The sequence below is a fragment of the Balaenoptera ricei genome, chromosome 18 (genome assembly GCF_028023285.1).
Source record: "Balaenoptera ricei isolate mBalRic1 chromosome 18, mBalRic1.hap2, whole genome shotgun sequence".
NCBI lineage: Eukaryota > Metazoa > Chordata > Mammalia > Artiodactyla > Balaenopteridae > Balaenoptera > Balaenoptera ricei.
The window spans coordinates 4,123,829-4,145,077 of record NC_082656.1 but is presented as its reverse complement, the minus strand read 5'-3'; the positions used below and the strand labels follow the sequence as shown (position 1 = coordinate 4,145,077).

Genomic DNA, 21,249 nt, shown 5'->3' with positions numbered 1-21,249 from the left:
CTTTCAGGAATCAGTATGTCAGGATTGTTTTTTGTCAACAGCAACAAGTGAAAATAAGGACTACTGTTACACGTTTCTAAGACCAGTTTCTAATTCTACTACCTTCTGAGAGTTTTCTGAGAACATGATTTGACATGGATCTGCTGCCTCTTGACCTCAGTAGGACATGTATTATTACATTTGGTTTACCAATGAATTTGTATGTGGTTTGTTCTCTTTTGTGTTAGCTTTGCTTCCTTAGGTTTTAAGAGGCTTATCACACATCTGTTGTAAATCTTCCTTTGCACCCAGTATAAGGCTGGGTACGAATAGAAGCACTCAGACCTTGCAAGCTGATTTGATTTGCATTCTCGTCGTAATGCATGGAGACTCTTTAGCCTTTGCTTAGAATCAGCCAGGGGAGTCAGCAGTAGCTTCTGGAGAGAGGAAGGCTCCTCACGGGGGCAGCACCAGGACCCTTGATGGGAGGCTGGCTGGCCCTCTGTGTCCGGTTTCTGCCCCTGAGCAGCTGCACAAATACTAACTTTCCAACCTGAGCACTGGGTCAGGAGCTGCCAGCACTCAGGCAGTTAACTTCGCCAGTAACTTATTACAAAATATAAGTGGACACGTGGACATTACAATAAAACATGTCAGGAAGTCATGAGAATTCTTTGAAAAGTTTAGAATCTCTGGTTTTTGAAAAAGCATTGCAACAATGCAAAGCAAATATCCACATGCTCCAAACAGAACTTTAATTTAAAGATCATCATATTTTATGGAATAGAACACTGTTTACCTAGGAAGCATCAGATAAACCAATAATTAATGAAGAAGACCATTTAAAAATGATTCTCTCCTTGTAATTGAACAGACTACATACATAGAGGCATTTTGAATCACATACATATGAAGCTACTTTTGTTATTTTGTACTACATCTACAAGTTTCAGGAAATTTCAAAGGAAACATTAAAATGATGTTGTATAAATTTACATTTCAATTCCAACTTACATGAAATTGATTTGTATGAAATCATTTTAGAAAATTTGTTCCATAGGAATCATCAGTTATAGATGTACAAAAATTTAATTTTCAAAATTATTTATCAGAAATTTATCACAGAGTTCTTACAGTCTATAAAACTCTCTTAATAGTTCTAGCAATAGTTATATTAGCAGAAAGATCCTGCTCAAAATTAAAAATGATAAAAACTTAAAATCTTTCATTTGTCAAGAGTAACATTGCTTTCAATTATATTGCTTGAAAATAAAGTTGCTAAAAGTAAATTTTGATGATCTAATAAATGAATCTGCAGAAAATTAAGGCAGAAGAATCTTATGATCAATCAAGATTTCACATTAATAAAGTATTTCTTGCATTATATAAAATTATGGCACCAAAATATAACTTTTTGCAGTTTGTAAGTTTATGTTGTTATTCACCATTACACCTGTTATATTTTTTAAGTATAAAATATTTTTAAAGAAAACCTTTATATTTTAGTATCTGTGATGGCATTTCCCCCTTCCTTTTTTTTTTTTTTTTTTTTGTGAACAAGGGGCCCACATTTTCATTTTGCTGAGAAGGAAGCTGGAGAGGATATATTGAAGATTTGTGGGGAGAGGAAACAGTATGAGATGGCTGTCTGGAGAGTGGGAGGGTGCGTGGACCAGCGGGTAGCTGCTGAATTATATGCACACATACCATCTCCTTAGGACAACCATTAATTCTCAGAGAGGAAAACTGAACCTGTGAGATGGAGGAGAAATACTGTCCTAACTTGCTCAACCTGTGAAGAGCTCGCCTCTTAACAACTGAATCACTACTTCCCGTTATTTTCCACAGCTGGGTTAGTTCCTTTCATTTATCCAAGAGCTTTCACATCATGCCCCTTTAACCCTTTGGGAGGAAAAGAAAGTGACCTGTCATTGAACTATCTGTTAGTGGATGTCTCCTCAGCTTCACTCAGCTTTAAATGACTGCTTTTATAAAGACTCAACCTTTCTGGAAAGGGTTCATCTATCTCAGAGATGGTTTCATTCTTCTAGATACAGATTGTATTTGGGCCCCCTTAGGCTAATTCTGTATATATATTTATTTCTCAGTCTAATTTTAAAAGTGAGAATGACTTAAAATTTTCAAATTGGAAAATGCTTCCTGAGATGTACAAGAAATGTACACATTTATTTCTTTTGGTCGTACCTTGGATGATATTAATAGTATACTAGGTATCATACCGTTGATAATAGCAATTTGACAGAGCAGAGCTTGGCTTCCTCAAAATCTTGGAATTATTATAAAGCATAAACTGAAGCTCATGTCATAAAAAGATAATAAAAATAAAAATCCATAGACATTGAAAAGTACAGATTTAGCCATTAGTTATATGCACCTTCCCAATCTTTTCTGTTTAGGTTGCCTTTTAAGATTTAAATGAACCAATTTTTTGATTCCTTTCCCTTCTACAACCCCTCACTCAGTTTTTGTGATGAGCTACTGGGTTTGAAATAGTCATGAGGCAGAAAGTATGATAAAGGAAGAATATAAATAGATTTTAAAAATGAGCTCATGCAAGGCATTGAGCCTTCAAATATGTGACATCTTTATTTCTCTCTTTGTAGCATATTCCTGTAAACTGTTATCAGGTCAAATGCCTCATATTCAAATTGAATGCAAATTCATTAGAGGTAAGTGATTTTTTAAATTATATTTAATATGAATGTAACCAACTTGTTACTTGAGGGTTACCCAGCTCCGTTAAAATCTACATAAGATTGCCTTCAACTCCCACTCAAGTCCATTGGAAAGTCTAGATTTGCCCCAAGATACTTTCCCGAGACTCTGAAAATTCTACTGGTTTTCTGTTCGGTGTCAGCCCTGGTTCCCACTTATTCCTCCCTCTGTCTGAGGCTAGTCCTTTATCACCCCCCTGGTGTCATACCAAATCCAGGATTCAGATCCTTCATTTTTAAAATGGAAAGAGGAGAAAAAAAGAATCTGTCTATATAGCAGTCATTATGAAAAGTTTGAAAAGACAGATGGCATTTACCTTGCAAGAATGAAAGAACTTTGGAATTCAGTATTGAACATCCTTGCCCTTAAAAGTTAAATGGCTAGTTCTGTTAAATATTTTTTACTGTATCATTTTCTTAGACTCATTTTTAAAGACTTTTAAATAGATTTCATTTACTCCTTTTCTGACACTCTTCCTTTTAAAAAATGTAGGTCTGAGTTTCTGACATGATCATTCTTCTTCTCTACGAAAAACTTTAAAAAATATTTCTTACAAGGCAGATCTGCTGGCGATGAATTTCCTCAGTTTTTGTTTGTCTGAGAAAGTTTTTATTTCTCTTTCGGTTTGAAGGTTAATTTCACTGGATACAGAATTAGACGTTGGGGTTTCTTGTTCTTTCAATACTTTAAATATTTTACTTTCTTCTTGACTGCAAGGTTTGTGATGAGAATTCTATCATTTCTTATCTTTATTCCTCTACAGGTACGGTGGATTTTGTCTCTGCTCTGGATTCTTGCAAGATTTCCTCTTTGTTTTTGGTTTTATGCAGTTTGAATATGATATGCCTAGGTGTAGATTTTTGGCATTTATCCTGCTTGGTATTTTCTGAACTTCCTGGGCCTATCCTCTTGTGTCTGCAATTAATTTTGGAAGATTCTCAGTCATTAGTACTCAAACTTTTCCTTCTGTTCTCTACTTCTTCTCCTTCTAGTATTCCAATTGCTTGTATGTTAGACCTTTTAAATTGTCCCACAGTTCTTGAATATTCTGTTGTGGGTTTTTTGTTTTTTTTTTTTCCTCTCTGAATTTCACTTTGGGAAGTTTCTGTTGACATATCGTTAAGCTTGTTAATTCTTCCCTCAGCTGTGTCCAGTCTACTGTTGAGCCCATAAAAGATATTCTTCCTTTCTGTTAGTGTTTTCACAGTGTTTTTACAGCCCTGTGGGTGTGGTGTTAATGTATGTGTGAGGGGAAGTTTTCTGTAATCTTAGGATTAAATCTCAGTCTTTAACTGAAACTGTGCCCCTTGTGTCTTCATAAGTGTTTCTTAGTGCTTTCTTTCTCCCCTTAGGTGAGACAGGGAGGCCCGAGGGGGATGGAGTTGGATAAATGCCTTTCCCTCCAGGTGGGATAAGGCTCTGGTAAAGTCCTTAACCTCGGAGACTAGGCTTTTGCAGTGGAGAATGCTCTGGGCATATTTCACAATGGTTACTTTTACCCTCCTCCTGCTGAGCCATGAGGGGAATTTGTTTAGCTTTTCACCATGAGAACCTCACCGTGAGGTTCTTAGAGGTAAACGCACAGAAGTGTGAGGGCCGCCCGCTAAGGTTGCAGCTCAGGGAGTTTCTCACCTTTGTGCTACTCCACACTCAGCCTCCACCAGTTCTTCAAAATTACCATTGAAGTGTTCCTACTCGCTTCTGGGTCCAGCTTCTTCTCCAGATAAACAGATTTCAGCTGTAATTCTCTGTGTTCACATGTCTTTCCAGATTTTGGGGCGGCGGTTAGTCCTGTAACCTCAGTTCTCTGATGGATGCAAGCGGAGTTGATGTTCAGTATGTTCAGCTTTTTTTTCTGTAAGAATGGCAGTGACATTCTTGCAGAAACCTAGAATCATATAGGTTTATTTCTTACCCTCTACTGAACTTTTATAGTTTTCCTATACACTCATTTAAATGTATTTATCTTAAAAGGTTAAAGCCTCATAAGCCAGTGGTATAATTTTTACTTTAAACAGTTCAGTGTGTTTGAAAGAAATTAAGATAAAAATAGTCTTTTATACTTTACTCATAGATTTATATAACTTTAGATTTTCATGTTTTTTTCTGCTTTTTATGTTATATTCTATTTCACTAAGTGTATATTTTTAATCTAAACCCTTTTTCCCCAGCTTCTTGATTTTTATGTATCAAATAATTACTTTTTGTTAGAACTTTAAGTTTTCTTCTGAGTAAACACTTTTATTACATGTATAGCAGTCATGGTTCTTAACTGGAAGCAAGCGTGTGTGTGTGTATAAAGATTCATTGAGCTGTACGTTTAAGATTTCTGCATTTTACTGTCTGCCTATTATACCTCAATAAAGTATTCAACGTAATATAAGAAAAGAAATCTCATCATGTTTAAGGAGTAGTTAATTCATGTCTTACCTCTTCATAGCATATAATAGTGATGGTATCTTTTCTATCATTTTTCTTTATTTCTCAATTTAGTTTGCATGTGTTTGGGGTTGTATATAGATTTTGTACTATTAATAAGTCCTTTTAAAAAAATTAATTAATTCATTTTTGGCTCCGTTGGGTCTTCATTGTTGCACGCAGGCTTTCTCTAGTTGCAGCGAGCAGGGGCTACTCTTCATTGCAGTGTGTGGGCTTCTCATTGCGGTGGCTTCTCTTACTGCGGAGCATGGGCTCTAGGCGTATGGGCTTCAGTAGTTGTGGTGTGTGGACTTACTAGTTGTGGTGTGTGGGCTCAGTAGTTGTGGCTTGTGGGCTCTAGAGCGCAGGCTCAGTAGTTGTGGCACATGGGCTTAGTTGCTCTGCGGTATGTGGGATCTTCCCGGACCAGGGCTCGAACCCGTGTGCCCTGCATTGGCAGGCGGATTCTTAACCACTGTGCCACCAGGGAAGTCCCATTAATAAGGGTTTTAAAAGTATAACATAGAGCAGCATCTTCTTATGTTTTATAAAGCCCCTCCATTGTTAAATATTAGATGAAAGCTGAATTATAGTTTTTATTTCTCCAAATTATATACACCAAAGGAAACTGAGACATATGTTCGAATTTGTGTTTACAAAATTTGTGAACATTTTGGTGTCGATTACATAGATAATTAGAATTATCCAGAAGCTAGTCTTAGTGTAGCCTACTTTGGAAGGCTTTATTTCACTTAAATATTGTGGTTTAAATAGTGATCCTGGTACTTTGTCTCTCTAAGCTTTTCTCATGTTTTAAGTTCCTGTAAACTTTAAAGTTATATCATTTTCAAAGCTCGTTATCCCTAAATAATCATTATGAAATTATTGATGTACTTGTTTTACATAATTGAAGCATATAATGCAATTTTCCCGTATAATGTACTGCCGGTTACCAAACTGTATTTTACGTAATTAATTTCAGAAAGTCAGTCACAGAGTCACATTCTAGAATGAACTATGTCAGAATTGGCTTAACTCCCGTTGGTATTGGCAGCAGAAGCAGTGGAAAAGAGAAACAGATAAATAAATTAGGGACGAGAAAAAAAAATTAAACATTAAAACTGACAGTTTTAGCTTTAAGCATTTAGTGTTCCTAAGCAATTGTAAAATTGAAAACAATATGGTAATTAGAAAAGCACCAAGTTTTGGGTTCAGTAATCAATGAAACGTGGGAAAAGTTATTAAAGTAGAGGCAGCCTTCAATTTTGTCAGATTCCATTTGGGGGAAAGAACCATTGCAGTCACTTGAGACCATTCATGGAACATTCAGTCAACTGTGTGGAAAGAGTGGAGGTGGAAATGTTTAATATGATGTATACGTTATAGTACACTTAATAGTTCCTACACAGTGTGAAATCCAATTTCACGCTTTTGAATTCCATCTGTTATTAGACCTTCAAATTTATATAAAGGCCTCAGTAATTCAAGGATTATTAAATTACCTTTTAATTCAGGAAACACACACAGTTATTGCATTTGAGTAATAAGCAATGAAGGCCTTTTGAGAAAAAGAGGGTTGAGGATTATTTTATTAAATCTTTTGGTGCTTGACACCTGTTGTGCTTTTAAAAATTTTTCCCCAAGTGGCACATTTTGTTAAAATTTCATTTATTAATATGTTAAGGAAAGTTGAGATCTTAAATCTCCTCTATCAATCATTGAATATAAGTGAAAATTATAGTTCAGAAAAATAATTAAATAATAAACCCTTAAATATGATTTACTACTTTATGGCATTCATTTTAGCGAGTCACAGAAATAAAGCAGATACCTCAAAAAATATTTGGTACACTGATCAGGTCCACCAGTCTTTCAATAAATGGTGATAACTGATATTTTTCAGTTTTTTGTTTTTTATTCTACTTGCATTTGATGAAGGAATATTCTTTACTGTTAATCTATATCACTTAAAATTTTATTACATGTTTTGGTTGAAATACTCCACTACTTGAATTTTTGACTCTGTCACTGGCGTGGGAGTCATTTCTGTAAAATTTTGAGCTTTCAACAGTTTATGTGAATTTTGAAGGAAAGAAAGGATGGGGTAAAAAAAAAATAAGGTACAGGAGGTGACTCCTGCATCTTAAATCGAGTCTCTACAACAATCCTTCTCTCTACAACAGTCCTTCTCTTTTAGACACCTGATACCCAGTTTTACAGAGGTCGACCCCATTATTCTGTTCCCATCTTTTAAAGTTTTTCCAGAATTTCCCCAAACTTCCTCGTCTGCTATTAGCACCCTTCCGTATTTTCCAACTAAGAATTCACTCCTACTTACATACCTTTTCAAAAGCAGCTTTATTGAGATATAATTCACATGGCATAAAATTAATCTGTTTAAGATAATTCAATGGATTTAAATGCATTTAGGGATATACGCAACCATCCGCAGAATCAATTTTAGAAACTTTTCATCATCTCTAAAACAAACTGCGTACCCTTTAGCTGTCATCTCCTTGACCCTCCTTCCCCCCGCCCCTAAACAACACTCCCCTACTTTCTGTTTCTATGGATTTGCCTCTTGTGGACTTTTATATTAATCAAGTCCTATAACAGGCAGTCTTTTGTGACTGGCTTCTTTAACTTACCGTAATGTTTTCTAGGTTCGTCCATGTTGTACCATGCATTAGTACTTCATACCTTTTCTTATAGCTAAAGAATACTTCATTGTATGCATATACTGTATTTTGTTTATCCATTCATCAGCTTGTTTCCACTTCTAGGTTAATTATGAATAATGCTGCTTGTACATTAATATACAAATTTTTGTGCAGACATATGTTTTCATTTCTCTTGAGTGTATATACACTAATGAGTGGAATTGCTGGGTCATTCAGTAATTCTACGTTTAATTGTTTGAGGAACTGCTGGACTATTTTCCGAAGTTGCTGCACCATTTTACGTTCTGACCAGCAGTGTATGAGAGTTCTGATTTCTGTACATCCTCACCAACACTTGTTATTATCTGACTTTTTATATATATATATATATATTTTTTTAAATTAATTAATTATTTATTTATTTTTGGCTGTGTTGGGTCTTCGTTTCTGTGCGAGGGCTTCCTCTAGTTGCGGCAAGCAGGGGCCACTCTTCATCGCGGTGCGCGGGCCTCTCACTATCATGGCCTCTCTTGTTGTGGAGCACAGGCTCCAGACACGCAGGCTCAGTAGTTGTGGCTCACGGGCCTAGTTGCTCCGTGGCATGTGGGATCTTCCCAGACCAGGGCTCGAACCTGTGTCCCCTGCATTAGCAGGCAGATTCTCAACCACTGCGCCACCAGGGAAGCCCCTATCTGACTTTTTAACTTTTGTCATGCTAGTGGGTATGAAGTGGTATCTCATTGTGGTTTTGATTGGCATTTACCTGATGACTAATGATCTCAAGCATCTTTTCATGTTATTTATTTACTTTTAAATTTCAATTCTGTGAGATTTTCACAGGGAAGAAGGAGGTAAACATACGCCTTAATCTACCATCTAGACTCAAAAGGTCTTTTCATTTATATTTAAAATGATGAAGTAATTTTCCCCTCTTTGTTTTAGGCAACACAACAAGTGATTAATCAGAACTGCCAAGATCTTGGAGCCTTGTTAGGTAGACAAAATGACCTGGCCCTAATCATTGATGGTAAAACATTGAAGTATGCCCTCCACTTTGAAGTTAAGAAGAGCTTCCTTAATTTGGCCCTCTCATGCAGAGCAGTATTATGTTGTAGGTAAGAATATATTCACTGTTTTTTCCTGCTATATTTAATATTGTTTATGTGAAGAAAATATAGACATGGAAATATAAGTTTTTGTAGAGACAAAGTTCCTTCCTGGGAAAATATTTGCTCAATCTGAAATGAAAAGTCTGGATTTAATTCATGGTGTCAGGTTTAAGATTTATTCAAAAGCAGTTTATAATTTTTCAATGGTACATTGTTCATCGATGTAATGAAAGAAGTCTTTCAGGTAGAACAAAGGCCCTCAGTTTATTTACAGTGAAGGGCAAATTTACAAACAATTCACTGACACCTAGAGGAAAATGAAGTTATGAGTAGGAGTGCAAGCAAAAACATTGTTTTTTTAAAAAAGCAAGTCATCTACAACCAAGATGCCTGGAACTGAGAAAATCATGAAACTATGTGCAGAATAGTTGTTCCTTGCTCCTCAGTAAAAATAGTAAATGGACCAATTATTAGAGCATATTAGTGCATTGGACTTGTAAATATTATTACAGGCGTGCCCCTCAATCAGTGCGGTCCACTCTATGCTTCACACACCTCCCTTAAATGTCCTTCTGTGTTCACTGTCATTCAGCATCTACTAAAAATATTCAGCAACTTCTGTTCTTCACTCTGCTTTCCCCTGAGGTGTCTGTAGTTTATTTAGCCTTCAGGATTCTTTGTGACCTAGTCTTCTATCAGTTAGAGCTGAAAGACATGATGGAAAGCTGAATTCAAATCCAGCTTAGGCGAAAAGGGAATTTATTAGCTCACATAGCTGAAAACTCTGCAGGTAGAACTGACCTCAAGAGAAGCAAGCAAACTCATCAATAAATCAGTTCACCAAAATGGTTTCTTTTAACCGTTCAGATTTGATAAACCGGTTTTCATTTTGCATCATAACAGTATTTTAAGGAATTCTCACCTTTTCTCTGCTCTCACTCCCTACCCATGCTGGTGGAAACTGGAGGGGACAATGGAAGGATGTACCAGAGAGGCAGAGAGGGGAAACACAGGGGCTGATTTTGCCACTAAGGATGGATATTCCAGCAGTTGGCTTGTGTGGACTGTTGGTGGTTTGTCCTAAATCTGGCTTCACTTGTGGTTTGATGTGGGCTCAAACAGTGTCTCCTGTGTGATACATCTGGTGCAGGCTTTATCCCCAGGCTGGTTCCCATTTGGCAGTGGCAGACCCAAGCCTCACATCCTCATAGGTTTGTGTCCAGAGGAAGATTTGCATACGCTCTCTCCCAGAAATGGGGCATCATCTCTCATTGGCTCTGAAAGTAAATACTTGCTGTCAGGAGCCTAAAATGAGAAGCAAAACAGAAGGATTATTTACATGCTGGTAACAGGGAAAGTGCTGCTGTACCCCTAGGTCTAAAGGGATCAGAGGTCGTGGTCCCTGGGACCTGAAAGGAGAGGGTTCTGCAGAGTGGGCTGCCCTGAGAGGAGCAGTGAGCTGTGGCGGACAGACAACCAGCTGGGGAGGACATTGCAGGGAGGAGCAGGGAATGACCAACCTGACCTCACTGTCTTCCCCTTCCAGCTTCTGCAGGGGTCACTCATCAGCCGGCACAACTATGACTCCAGCTCTCAATTATCCAGGCTTATGTGATCCGGTGCCTTGGTTTCTCCATGTCCTCACGCTTAAGTGTCCCCATCAGGTGAACAGTAAACAGAAATGCACATAAAAGTGAAGTCTGCTGACTGACCTGTGTGCTGAACTGGTGAAAACAACTGGGTATGGAACTGGCTGAAACTGTTACTTACAAGAGGAGTGGAGGGCGGTAAAAAAGAAGAGTAAGCTGCGTCTCCAGCATCCTTCATGGCTTTAAAATTTTATGATTTAATTTTATTTTTCTGCACATTCTGCTAAAATTCCATTAAGAATTTTTAGTCTGTGCTCCTGAAGGATACTTCTTTGTGGTTTTATTTCCTTTAATGTCTTTGACTAGCATTGGTATCAGGACAATTCCAGCCTGATGAAATGAGTTGGGAAGTGTTTCTCTGTCCTCTGTTTTCTAAAACACTTTCTGTAGTATTAGTATTATTTCTTCCTAGGATGTCTGATACATTTCACTGTTGACACAATCTGGACCTAGACTTTCCTTTTGACAGATTTTGATGAATAATTCAATTTCTTCAGCAGATATTTAGATATTTTCTACTTCTTCTTCGGTTAGTTTTGGCAGTTTGTGTCTTTCAAGGAATTTGTCTGTTTATCTAGTTGTCAAATTTGTTGGCATAAAGTTCTTCACAGGGTTCATTTATTTTTTACTTTTGTGTGATTTGTGTTAGTATTCCTTCTTTCCTTCCTCATGTGGATAATTTGTGTTTACTCTCTCTTTTTTTTTCCTTGATTAGTCTAGCTTGGGCTTCACCCATTTTGCTGATCTTTTCAAGGGGCCAACTCTATGGTTTGTCCAGTTTCTATTTGCATTCTGATATATATAGCATATATAATGTGTATATATATTATATATATATAACATATTAATATATATAATATAGTCATACAATGTATAATCATAATATATAATAATATAATATTCCAATATATAATACAACATATTCATATCTGTATTATTTTGTACTTTCACCTTACTTTAGATTTCATTTATTGTTCTTTTTCTAGTTCTTTAAGGTAGAGGCTTTTATAGTTGATTTTAAGCTCTTCTACTATAAAGCATTTCAAGATATAAATATTTCTTTAAGCAATGATTTAACTACAGCTGACACATTTTGATATGTTGTCATTTAGTTCAAGGTACAGTATTTTCTCATTTTCCTTGTGATTTCCTTTTTTTTTTTAAACATCTTTATTGGAGTATAATTGCTTTACAGTGGTGTGTTAGTTTCTGCTTTATAACAAAGTGAATCAAAAAAAAAAAAAAAAGTGAATCAGTTATACATATACATATGTTCCCATATCTCTTCCCTCTTGCATCTCCCTCCCTCCCACCCTCCCTATCGCACCCCTCTAGGTGGTCACAAAGCACCGGCGATTTCCTTTTTGACTCGTGGGCTATTTAAATGTGTGTTGTTTAATTCCCACACATTTAGGTATTTCCTATCTTCCTTCTGTTTTTGATTTCTAACTTAAATCTATCGTCGGGGTAAACACTTTACTCGGTTGTTTTTTTCTCTCCATACTTTGAATCTGTCGTTCTGTTGTCTTCCGGCTCCCTTGTTCCTGACGAGAAGGTCATCCTATCGCTGTCGCCCTGTATGTGGTGTATCGTCTTCCTCTTGCTGCTTTCCATGTTCTCTCCTTGTCACTGGGTTCCTGCAGTATGCCTGTGTTGCCACCAAGTGTAGTTCTCACTGTGTTTATTCTACTTTGGATTCATTGTATCCCTAAATTGATGTGTTTTAACCAAATTGCAAAGTTTTCAACCATTATTTCTGCAAGTATTTTTCTGCTGCTTTTGTTTTCCTTTACCTTTACTCCAATTACATATATGATTGAATGCTCAATGTTGACGAGAGGTCTGTGGCACTGTGCATTTTTCTTCAGTTTTCCTCCCTTTCTTCTTTGGAATAGATTTTTTTTTTTTTTTACTGGTCTAACTTCAGATTATTTGATCCTTTCTTTTCCCATCTCAGATCTGAAGTTCATATAGTATATTATTTCATCCCTAGAGTTTCTATTTTTTAATAGTTCACATTCTTCTTTTGGGATATCCTGTTTGTTGTTGATTTATAATTGTCATAAGTTTCTTTGATTTTTTTGGAAAGTAATAATGTCTGTTCAGTTGAAAAGGGTAGGAATTAGCTGTTTAATGTCTATTTTGAATTACTACTGTGTTTTAGGATTATGTTTTCTTATTGCATCATATAGCATATTGACTTTTTTTTTTCTATCCCTAGTAGATTTCTCCCCCTTACTTCAGATATTGTGAAATAGACCACTTTGGAACTTCTGTGCTGTTTCAGCCAATAGAATGACAAGATGAACTTTTCCAGACATGACTGTAAAGACTATCAATTGGGTATAATCAATTCCAGGATTAGGGAGATTTGGCTTAATGCCCACATATGGAAACATGACTTAAAATATTTTATTGATTGAAACTCAACTAACAGATAGTTGTTAAAAGACTAATATTATTTTAGGCTGTATTTTCATACATGGGTGGGGAGCTCCAGAATCAGAATAGTAATAGTCCAATTCTCTTCTTAACTGGTCAGAGCTGACTTGGAGCTTTGGTAAAGGGTGCAGAACTGCATGAAGAAGTGCTTGAAGGACTTGAGGGTGTGTGGCAGGGGGCAGAGAAGGCTTATTGGGTTGGTCCCTGATATTGGGAGAACTTGGTTGTCAAGAGGATGGAATTAAGATTGAATGAAGACATGAAGAGTCAGACTTGAGATTAATCAAACTGAGTTAGTTTTTTTCCCCTCCACATATATCACAGCCTAAATATGAAAGTGATCATCAGTCTAAATGGTGAAGTTATTATCATTGCAAGTATTTCAGTAAAAGAACCAGTATCTCTTGATGGGAACTAGGCTTACAAATGGTTTCTAACATCCTCTACTTCAGAAACTTTTCATATTATACCTACGATGTAGTGATGGTAATGCATTATATTCTCTTCATTATGAAGCAAAAGTTTTTACCAGCAGTGCTTCTACCTTAAAATTTGGAGTGTGTTCTAATCAAGGAACCCTTCTCTCTCCTCAGTTTTTAATAATCTCACCTGAAGTTTGAAAAGGTTAAATTTAAATTAGTTTTTAGGAGCTGTTCTGTGGGAAGAGAATGATAACTGAGGTCATTTGCTTACTAGAATGTAAAACCCTTGTGTGCCCTTATCATTTTTGATGAAGTACGTGTCTAGCTTCCTGAGTGAATGAATAAATGAGTGATGAATAAGAGGTAAAGTTTTGCCCTCCTTCCTTGGCATATTTGTAAATATTTTATGGGTAGACAGGGTCTGCTATTCTGAAATTTTTTAGGAATATAAAATTTGCTTCTGTAGCTTGTCCCCGAAAAAAAAAGTATCAGTGACGTACCCTAATCTGCATCAGACACATCACATGAGAAATAAACAAACTTTTGTTAAGTCACTTAGCTTTTGTTTGTTGCTGTTGTTCCCACAGCATGACCTTGACTCTCCCGACTGATAACCTTCTCGTTTTTATGTCTCCTTGTATTTTTCAAGTAGTTTGATTTTCAGAGGCTACTCTGTGTTCCAGTCTTTGGGTACATGCCTTCCTACAGTTTCAGAAATAGTAGCCCTCCACTTCTTCCTCTCACGTATGTAGATAATGTAAATTAATATAGCAGGCCAACGTCAGACAACAGGTAGTGGTGGGGAAAATGGCAAACTCCATGTAAACTGGGCAACTAATATTGTGTATTTCTTTGGGGATGTTAAAGCAGTGACTCTGTGTTTTTTTGGTTTTATTTTTTTACTTTGCTTTTTGTTTTTGGTGGGGTAGGTAGGAACTTTCTTATATCTGTAAAAAGCTTACTTAATGAATTGGGAAATTTACCAGTAACTGCCATTTGAATGTGGCTGCATGTAGATTATTGCTGACTCCTTTGTAAAGCCTTTTAGAACAGGATGAAGTAAAATGAACCAAAACAGAACACTAAAACATGGTCGTTTGTCTTTTTTTTTTTTTTTTTTCAGGTTATCTCCCCTCCAGAAGGCTGAGATAGTGGATATGGTTAAGGAACATGTAAAGGCCATCACCCTGGCCATCGGGGATCCAGACGGCCCACGTGGGTGTGGGAATCAGTGGGAACGAGGGCATGCAGGCCACCAACAACTCGGATTATGCCATCGCACAGGTCAGCGGCGTGGGTGGTCAGGTGGGCATGGAGAATGCTGAAGACCTCGGATCCACCCCCCGAGGTTTACCCCACTCTCTAAGCTCCTTTCTGTAAGAAACTACCAGCACTTGGTTACCGAGGCCAGGCTCGTGCTGTTCGCCACATACAGGCCAATAAATGGAGAGACAAGGTGTTGGGACAAGGAATTGCAACTTTATTTGAAAAGCCAGCAGACCAAGAAGATGCTGGACTTGTGTCCCAAAGAACCACCTTGCCTGGGTTAGAATTCAGGCTTCTTTTATGCTGAAAGGGGATGGAGTGAAGTCAAACACTTCCTAGTTCCCATCAGCCTCTGGAGGGGATGTGTTAATTTCTTTGTCCCTGCAGTCATTCACAGGTGAGCCTGGTCAGGATGTTTCCTGTGAGCCAAACAAAGGTATTTTAGCTTAATGCTCATTACCTGGGAAGCAGGGTTCCGAGAAATGGGCCATTATGTATAATTTAAGCTTCAAGGCGACATCCCTCTAATGCTGAGCTTGCAATAGAATACAAAGATTCTTTCCTATTACAACATTTGGGGTTCTCTTTAGTTTTGTCCTTATGCACTTGGCATAAATAAAGTCTTCCCATTACCAGCTCTGGAGTTGGCAAAACTGCTGCCACTGAGAATCTGTAGCTCTACTAATATAACCTCCAAGTCCCCAGTCTCTCCAGTCTGTACTGTGTGCTTTGCTTTGTGGTGTCTCTTGGTAAAGACTTAAAATATCCCTATTTCCTTTTTTTTTAAAGGAGACACTGCCTCTTGGCAGGCATTTTTAAAAATTGTGTTTTTAGAGGAGTTTTAGCTTCACAGCAAAATGGAGCAGAAAGTACAGATATTTCCCATATATCCCCATGCCCCCTACACAAAGCCTTCCCTATTATCAGATCCTCCACCAGAGCAGTACATGTGTTATAACCGATGAACCTACACTGACAGGTCATTATCACCCAAGGTCCATAGTTTACATTAGGATTTACTCTTGGTGGTGTACAGTCTGTGGGTCTGGACGAATGTACAGTGACACGTATCCACCATTACAGTGTCATAGAGTAGTTTCACTGCCCTCAAAATCCTCTGCACTTCACACGTTCATGCCTCCCTCTGCCCTAAACCTTGGAAACCACTGCTCTTTTTACTGTTTCCATAGTTTTGCCTTTTCCATAATGTCATATAGTTGGAATCACACAGAACGTAACCTTTTCAAATGGGCTCCTTTCACTTAATTATATGCATTTAAAGTTCCTTCAAATCTTTTAAGCCTTGATAGCTCATTTCTTTTCAGTGCTGAATAATATTCCATTGTCTGGATGTTTCACAGTTTATCCATTCATCTGCTGAAGGACATCTTGGTTATTTACAAGTTTTGTCAGTTATGAATTAAGCTGCCATAAACCTCAGTGTGCAGGTTTCTTTTTATTTGGCTGCATTGAGTCTTCGTTGCTACGCACAGGCTTTCTCTAGTTGCAGCGAGCGGGGGCTGCTCTTCGTTGCGGTGCGTGGGCTTCTCGTTGCAGTGGCTTCTCTTGTTGCGGAGCACGGGCTTTAGGCACGCGGGCTTCAGTAGTTGTGGCACATGGGCTCAGTTGCTCCACGGCACTTGGGATCTTCCCGGACCAGGGATCAAACCCGTGTCCCCTGCATTGGCAGGTGGATCCTTAACCACTGTGCCACCAGGGAAGTCCCAGTGTGTAGGTTTTTGTGTGGACAGAAGTTTTCAGTTCCTTTGGGTAAACATCAAGCAGTGCAATTGCTGGGTTGTATGGTATGTATAAAAGTATGTTTAGTTTTGTAAGAAACTGCCAAACTGTCCTCCACAGTGGCTGTCGCATTTTTTGGAAGGTGTTTAAGAAGAGTGCATGGTCCTATGATTTAAACCTCCTGCATGTTTATGCACCATCCTTTGCTGTTAGCGAGAACACCTCCTGTTTCTACATTTTAATATTGTTACTTTTGAAGAACATTTTAATGAACAATTAAGATATTTTGGAACAATGTTTTAATAATTTAATATTGGCTTTGAATAGATGTAATTTTTTATCACATTTGAGCAATGAACAATAACACTGTCATTCTTGCTGGACTCAGGAGCCACATGTAATTCTTGAGCAGCTCCCTAGGAATAACCCTGGGCCTCCAGGTAGGCCACCCCTGCGGGGCTGTTCTTATGGTGGCTCTCCCTGAGAGACTAGCTGACTTAGTAGTCTGTCCAAAGGTAAGTGGATGCCTAAAACTAGAGTGGTAACAGCATGGATTGTTAGGGCTCTGCCACATAGATGGAAAGCATACGGTCTCGATGTCTGAATCAGGTCAGTTCTAGAATCTTCTCCTTACTCATGGATTAAGCGTCCTGGTTTTATAGACGGGAAAACTGGGGCTCCTCTGTACGAGGGGTCTGAGTTAAGGAAAGTGTCAGTGGATGACCATCAAAGCACCTGTCTGTAAACACAGAAGTGTTTGCACCACACTCACCTGTTTCCTTCACTGCTCAATGCCATTGGGATGCATGCTTCCTGTGGGCTCAGCAATTACATGTGCCGTAAACACTGACCTAGTAAACACTCCAGCTGCACACAGCTGGCCGGAATCAGGTGTCCTGGGCCCCCGGGGAATATCTGTTCACCATTTTCTCTAGGGAAGGTAATTCCAGCGTTCTCTTTTTATACCAAATATTAAAAGGGTTTAGAACTGCAGCTGCAGCTGTGATCAGGCAGATGGTATAGGATTCCAGGCTTTCTCTTCTTCCTTCCACCCACCCTAAGTCGCCTCACCAAGCCAGTCACTAATGCGGGAGACTGATCTGACTCATGCTTTGGCCCCTTTTTATTAAAATGCTATTTCAGGTTAATGAAAGCACTTTGAGCTCCATCCGTTTTTCTTTCTGTTTGTTTGTTTTTCAGTCTCGATTTTACCTGAGAGCAGCTCTTTGACCGGAGCTGGGCAGAAGGGTGTCCTCCACGGTGTGGGCTGTTTCAGACTCCCTCCGGAATGAGTCTTGTCCCCAGGGCCGTGGTGGCCATTCTCCCATTTCCGCCCCATCTGCCCCACCCTCAGGTGGGCTGGAGCTGAGGGTGCAGCCATCTTTCCTTTGCTGCCTCTTGCAATGCACGACTCTCCCTTCCTCAGAGAGGATCGTGTAACATTCTGGTCACAACCTAGATCTTTTTCTTTGCAGAAAAGAGTAGAGTATTTGTTTCTTCCTCCCTAAACTTCTTAATATTTTAAAACCATCCCAGGAAATACAACTTTGACTTCAAATGTCTTTTTTCCCCCTGCAAATAAATCAGTGCAAAGCTAAAAATTGGGACAATAGGAGTGTTGTCTGTAATGACTGGTTTAATAGCAAGCTCTAGGTAAAAACAAAGGCTGGCCGCCTTCTTGAACTCACTTATTTCAGTGTAGCTGTGCATTTCACGACTCAGCATCTCCCTCCGCTTCCTGACCCTCATGTTCCAAACTCTCAAGCAGTCCTTTTTGAAAGGCTATTTTTTCCCATGTGTACCGCCTTCTGCCACTTTGAGGTCAGTATTTAATTTTCTTGGTCACAATTACTGAATTGTCTCGTTTTGCGGAATAATTCTCCCGAATAGTCATCCCCCAAAATGTTCATTGAGCGCTTCCCACATCTTAGGCATGAATCCTGGGCGTAAGCAGTGGGTGAGCAGTGAGCCCTGCTCACTTCGTTTGAAGGTGCAAAGTGCTGTGGCAAAGGAACACATAGATGAGGTAAGGCAGCTGAGGCGTGCTGCAGAGATCACACGTTACCTCCTTTTTAATTTTACTTTTTCTCTTTATATATTTATTACAGGAAATGGGGGAAGTGATTCCCATAAGTTTTATGATTCGCATAAGACTTGATCAGACAGAAAAATCCATGACAGAGGTTCTTGTTTCCAGGTTCTTACTTCATTAAATAATGCTGACCCCTTCTCATGATTAAGGTCCTAGATGTGGATCAGATTAAATTCAAAGCCTTGTAGGTGACAAGTGAAAATCCAAGCAGAATTTGCTGGGCAAAAAAGTGATGTTTATTCATTTATTTTAATGATGAAAGTTAATTTTATAAAGCTTTAAAAAAATTCCTTGATAGTGAACAGTCATGTCAGGTTGTCTGGGAATAGGTTTCATTCTGCTTCTGTCCTCCAGAGTAGGAACTGCTGAGGTGGGAAAACAACATTTTGTGGAGTTTGTCAGTAAGTGGTAGGTTCCTTTGAACTCCATTGACCGTTATTTCTGTCTTTTAGTTTAGCTACTTAGAGAAGCTTCTGTTGGTTTATGGAACTTGGAATTATTTTCGAGTGACCAAATGCATATTGTATCGTTTGTACAAGAATGTTGTGTTATACATCATTGAGGTAAGAAAGGAGATAACGCTTTCTTTACTTGAGGAGTTATATCTTATCTTTGACATACAGCTTGATAGTTTACTTTTTTTCGCATTTATCTCACTTAAAATACTGTTACATGATCCTGCTTTAAGCTTTTGCTCACATAAAATCAATTTAACATATTTTGCTTAACATTTTTTGTTATGATGTCATGATAACTTGTTGACGTAATCTGTGGTTAAAAAAAAATATCCTGTTTGGAACCGAAGTGCATCTCTGCCGGCTCCAGATCCTCCTGGTGATTCAAGGCACCAGAAATCTCTGGGCTTCTGAGCTGTCTTCCTCCTGACACGGGAAATCTTGTCGCAAGGCTATTGCTGCCTTCCTGACATCCCACTAAGGGACGGGAAGGGCCTTGTCCTCGCAGACACCCGCTCTTTCCTTTTGTGTCTCGGCTGCACTTAGCACTGGTGGTTGAAGCAAGTGGAAAGAGAAAACTTTTCACCAGCATCGTCTCCACGTTAACAAAATGACATGAAAGAAACCCGTCCCCGCCCTCCTCCCCGTGTTGGGGGCAGCGGGGCTGTGGCTTCCACACTGTAGCCAGCCCTGCCGCCCCCCGCGGGCTGCCGTCCTCACGGCCACACTGGCACAGCGCCCGGCAGCAGGGCCTCTGTTTTCCTGAAAATGGACCCAGGAAGAGATCCATAACTGCATTTTTCATGGGCTCTGAAAGTTTGCCATGCCTTTATTGCTTCTGAAAAAGCATGTTTGCTCTAGTGTGTAGTGTATAAGGGTTATGGGATATGGGAAGTGAATCTTCCTTTTTTTATTGAAGTATTGTTGATTTGCAATATTATATTAGTTTCAGGTGTACAACATAGTGATTCAGTAGTTTTACAGATTATGCTCTGTTTAAAGTTATTACAAAATAACTGCTGTATTTCCCTGTGCTGTATAATATATCCTTGCTACTTGTTTATTTTAAAAATTATTATTTATGTATTGGTTTTTTTAATTGAAGTATCGTTGATTTACAATACTATATTATTTTCATGTGTGCATGCTTAATTTTTTTTATACGTGGTAGTTTGTGTCTCTTAATCCCACACCCCTATCTTGCCCCTCCCTCACTTCCCTCTCCTCATTGGTAACCACTAGTTTGTCCTCTCTGTCTGTGCATCTATTTCTGTTTTGTTATATTTCTAGGTCCATACATGTTGTCTCAAATGGCATCATTTCATTCTTTTTTATGGCTGAGTAATATTCCATTGTATGTATATACCACATCTTTATTCCTTTGTAGATGGGCACATTATTTACAATAGCCAAGATATGGGAGTGAATCTTCTAACTACCATTCTGACTTAAAAAATACCTGTGTAAGCTTTAAATTTGGTTGTGGAAATATGTTTTGAAACATTTTATTCTGAAGTAATTATAGATTCACAGGAAGTTACAGAAAATATTTACAGGAGATCTTGTGAACCCTTCACCCAGTTTCCCCCAAAGATAACACTGTGTATAATACAGGTGTTAATATGAAAACCAGGACATTGATACTGGTACAACTTACAGAGCTTATTCAGATTTCATCAGCTTTACATGCCACGTGTGTGTATGTGTGCATGTGTGTCTCTCTATGCACTTTTATCCCTGTGTAGACTCACATAACCACCAGAGTAATCAAGATGCAGACCTGTTCCAATAAAGGGTAGAAACCTGCCCCATCCACAGGATCTGCCTTGTGCTACTCCTTTATATCCACACCCACCCCTAACCCCTGGCAGTGGCTAATCTGTTCTCTTTTCCTACAACTGGGTTCTTGCAAGAATGTTATAAAAGTGCAATCATGGAGTACGTAACTTTTTGAGACTGGATTTTTTTCACTCAGTATAATTCCCTTCAGATCCATCCAAGTTGTCGCACGAACAATCATTTTTCCTTTTTATTGCTGTGTAGTCCTCCACCTGTTGAAGGACATGTAGGTTGGTTCCAGTTTGGAGCCATCATGAATAAAGTCCTGTTAACATGTGTATAGGCTTATGTGTAAACACGAGTTTTCACTTAGGGTAAGTGTCCAAGAGTACATTTGCTGAGTCATATGGTAAGTGTATGTTTAGTCTTAAAAGAGACTGCCAAACTGTTTTCCAGAGTGACTTTACCATTTTAAATTCTCACTGGCAAAGTATCTGTTATC

At 38.4% G+C, this 21,249-nt stretch overlaps 1 protein-coding gene across 1 annotated transcript in view; it reads left to right on the top strand.

Moving 5' to 3' along the window:
• LOC132352711 (phospholipid-transporting ATPase IB-like) overlaps window positions 1-21,249 on the top strand; it is a 71,710-nt gene that overhangs the window by 30,622 nt on the left and 19,839 nt on the right. Inside the window, 6 exon segments of the mRNA XM_059903399.1 lie at window positions 2,604-2,669; window positions 8,736-8,820; window positions 10,624-10,702; window positions 14,539-14,616; window positions 14,618-14,699; window positions 18,966-19,076. Of these exon segments, the coding sequence (XP_059759382.1) occupies window positions 2,604-2,669; window positions 8,736-8,820; window positions 10,624-10,702; window positions 14,539-14,616; window positions 14,618-14,699; window positions 18,966-19,076 (501 nt within the window).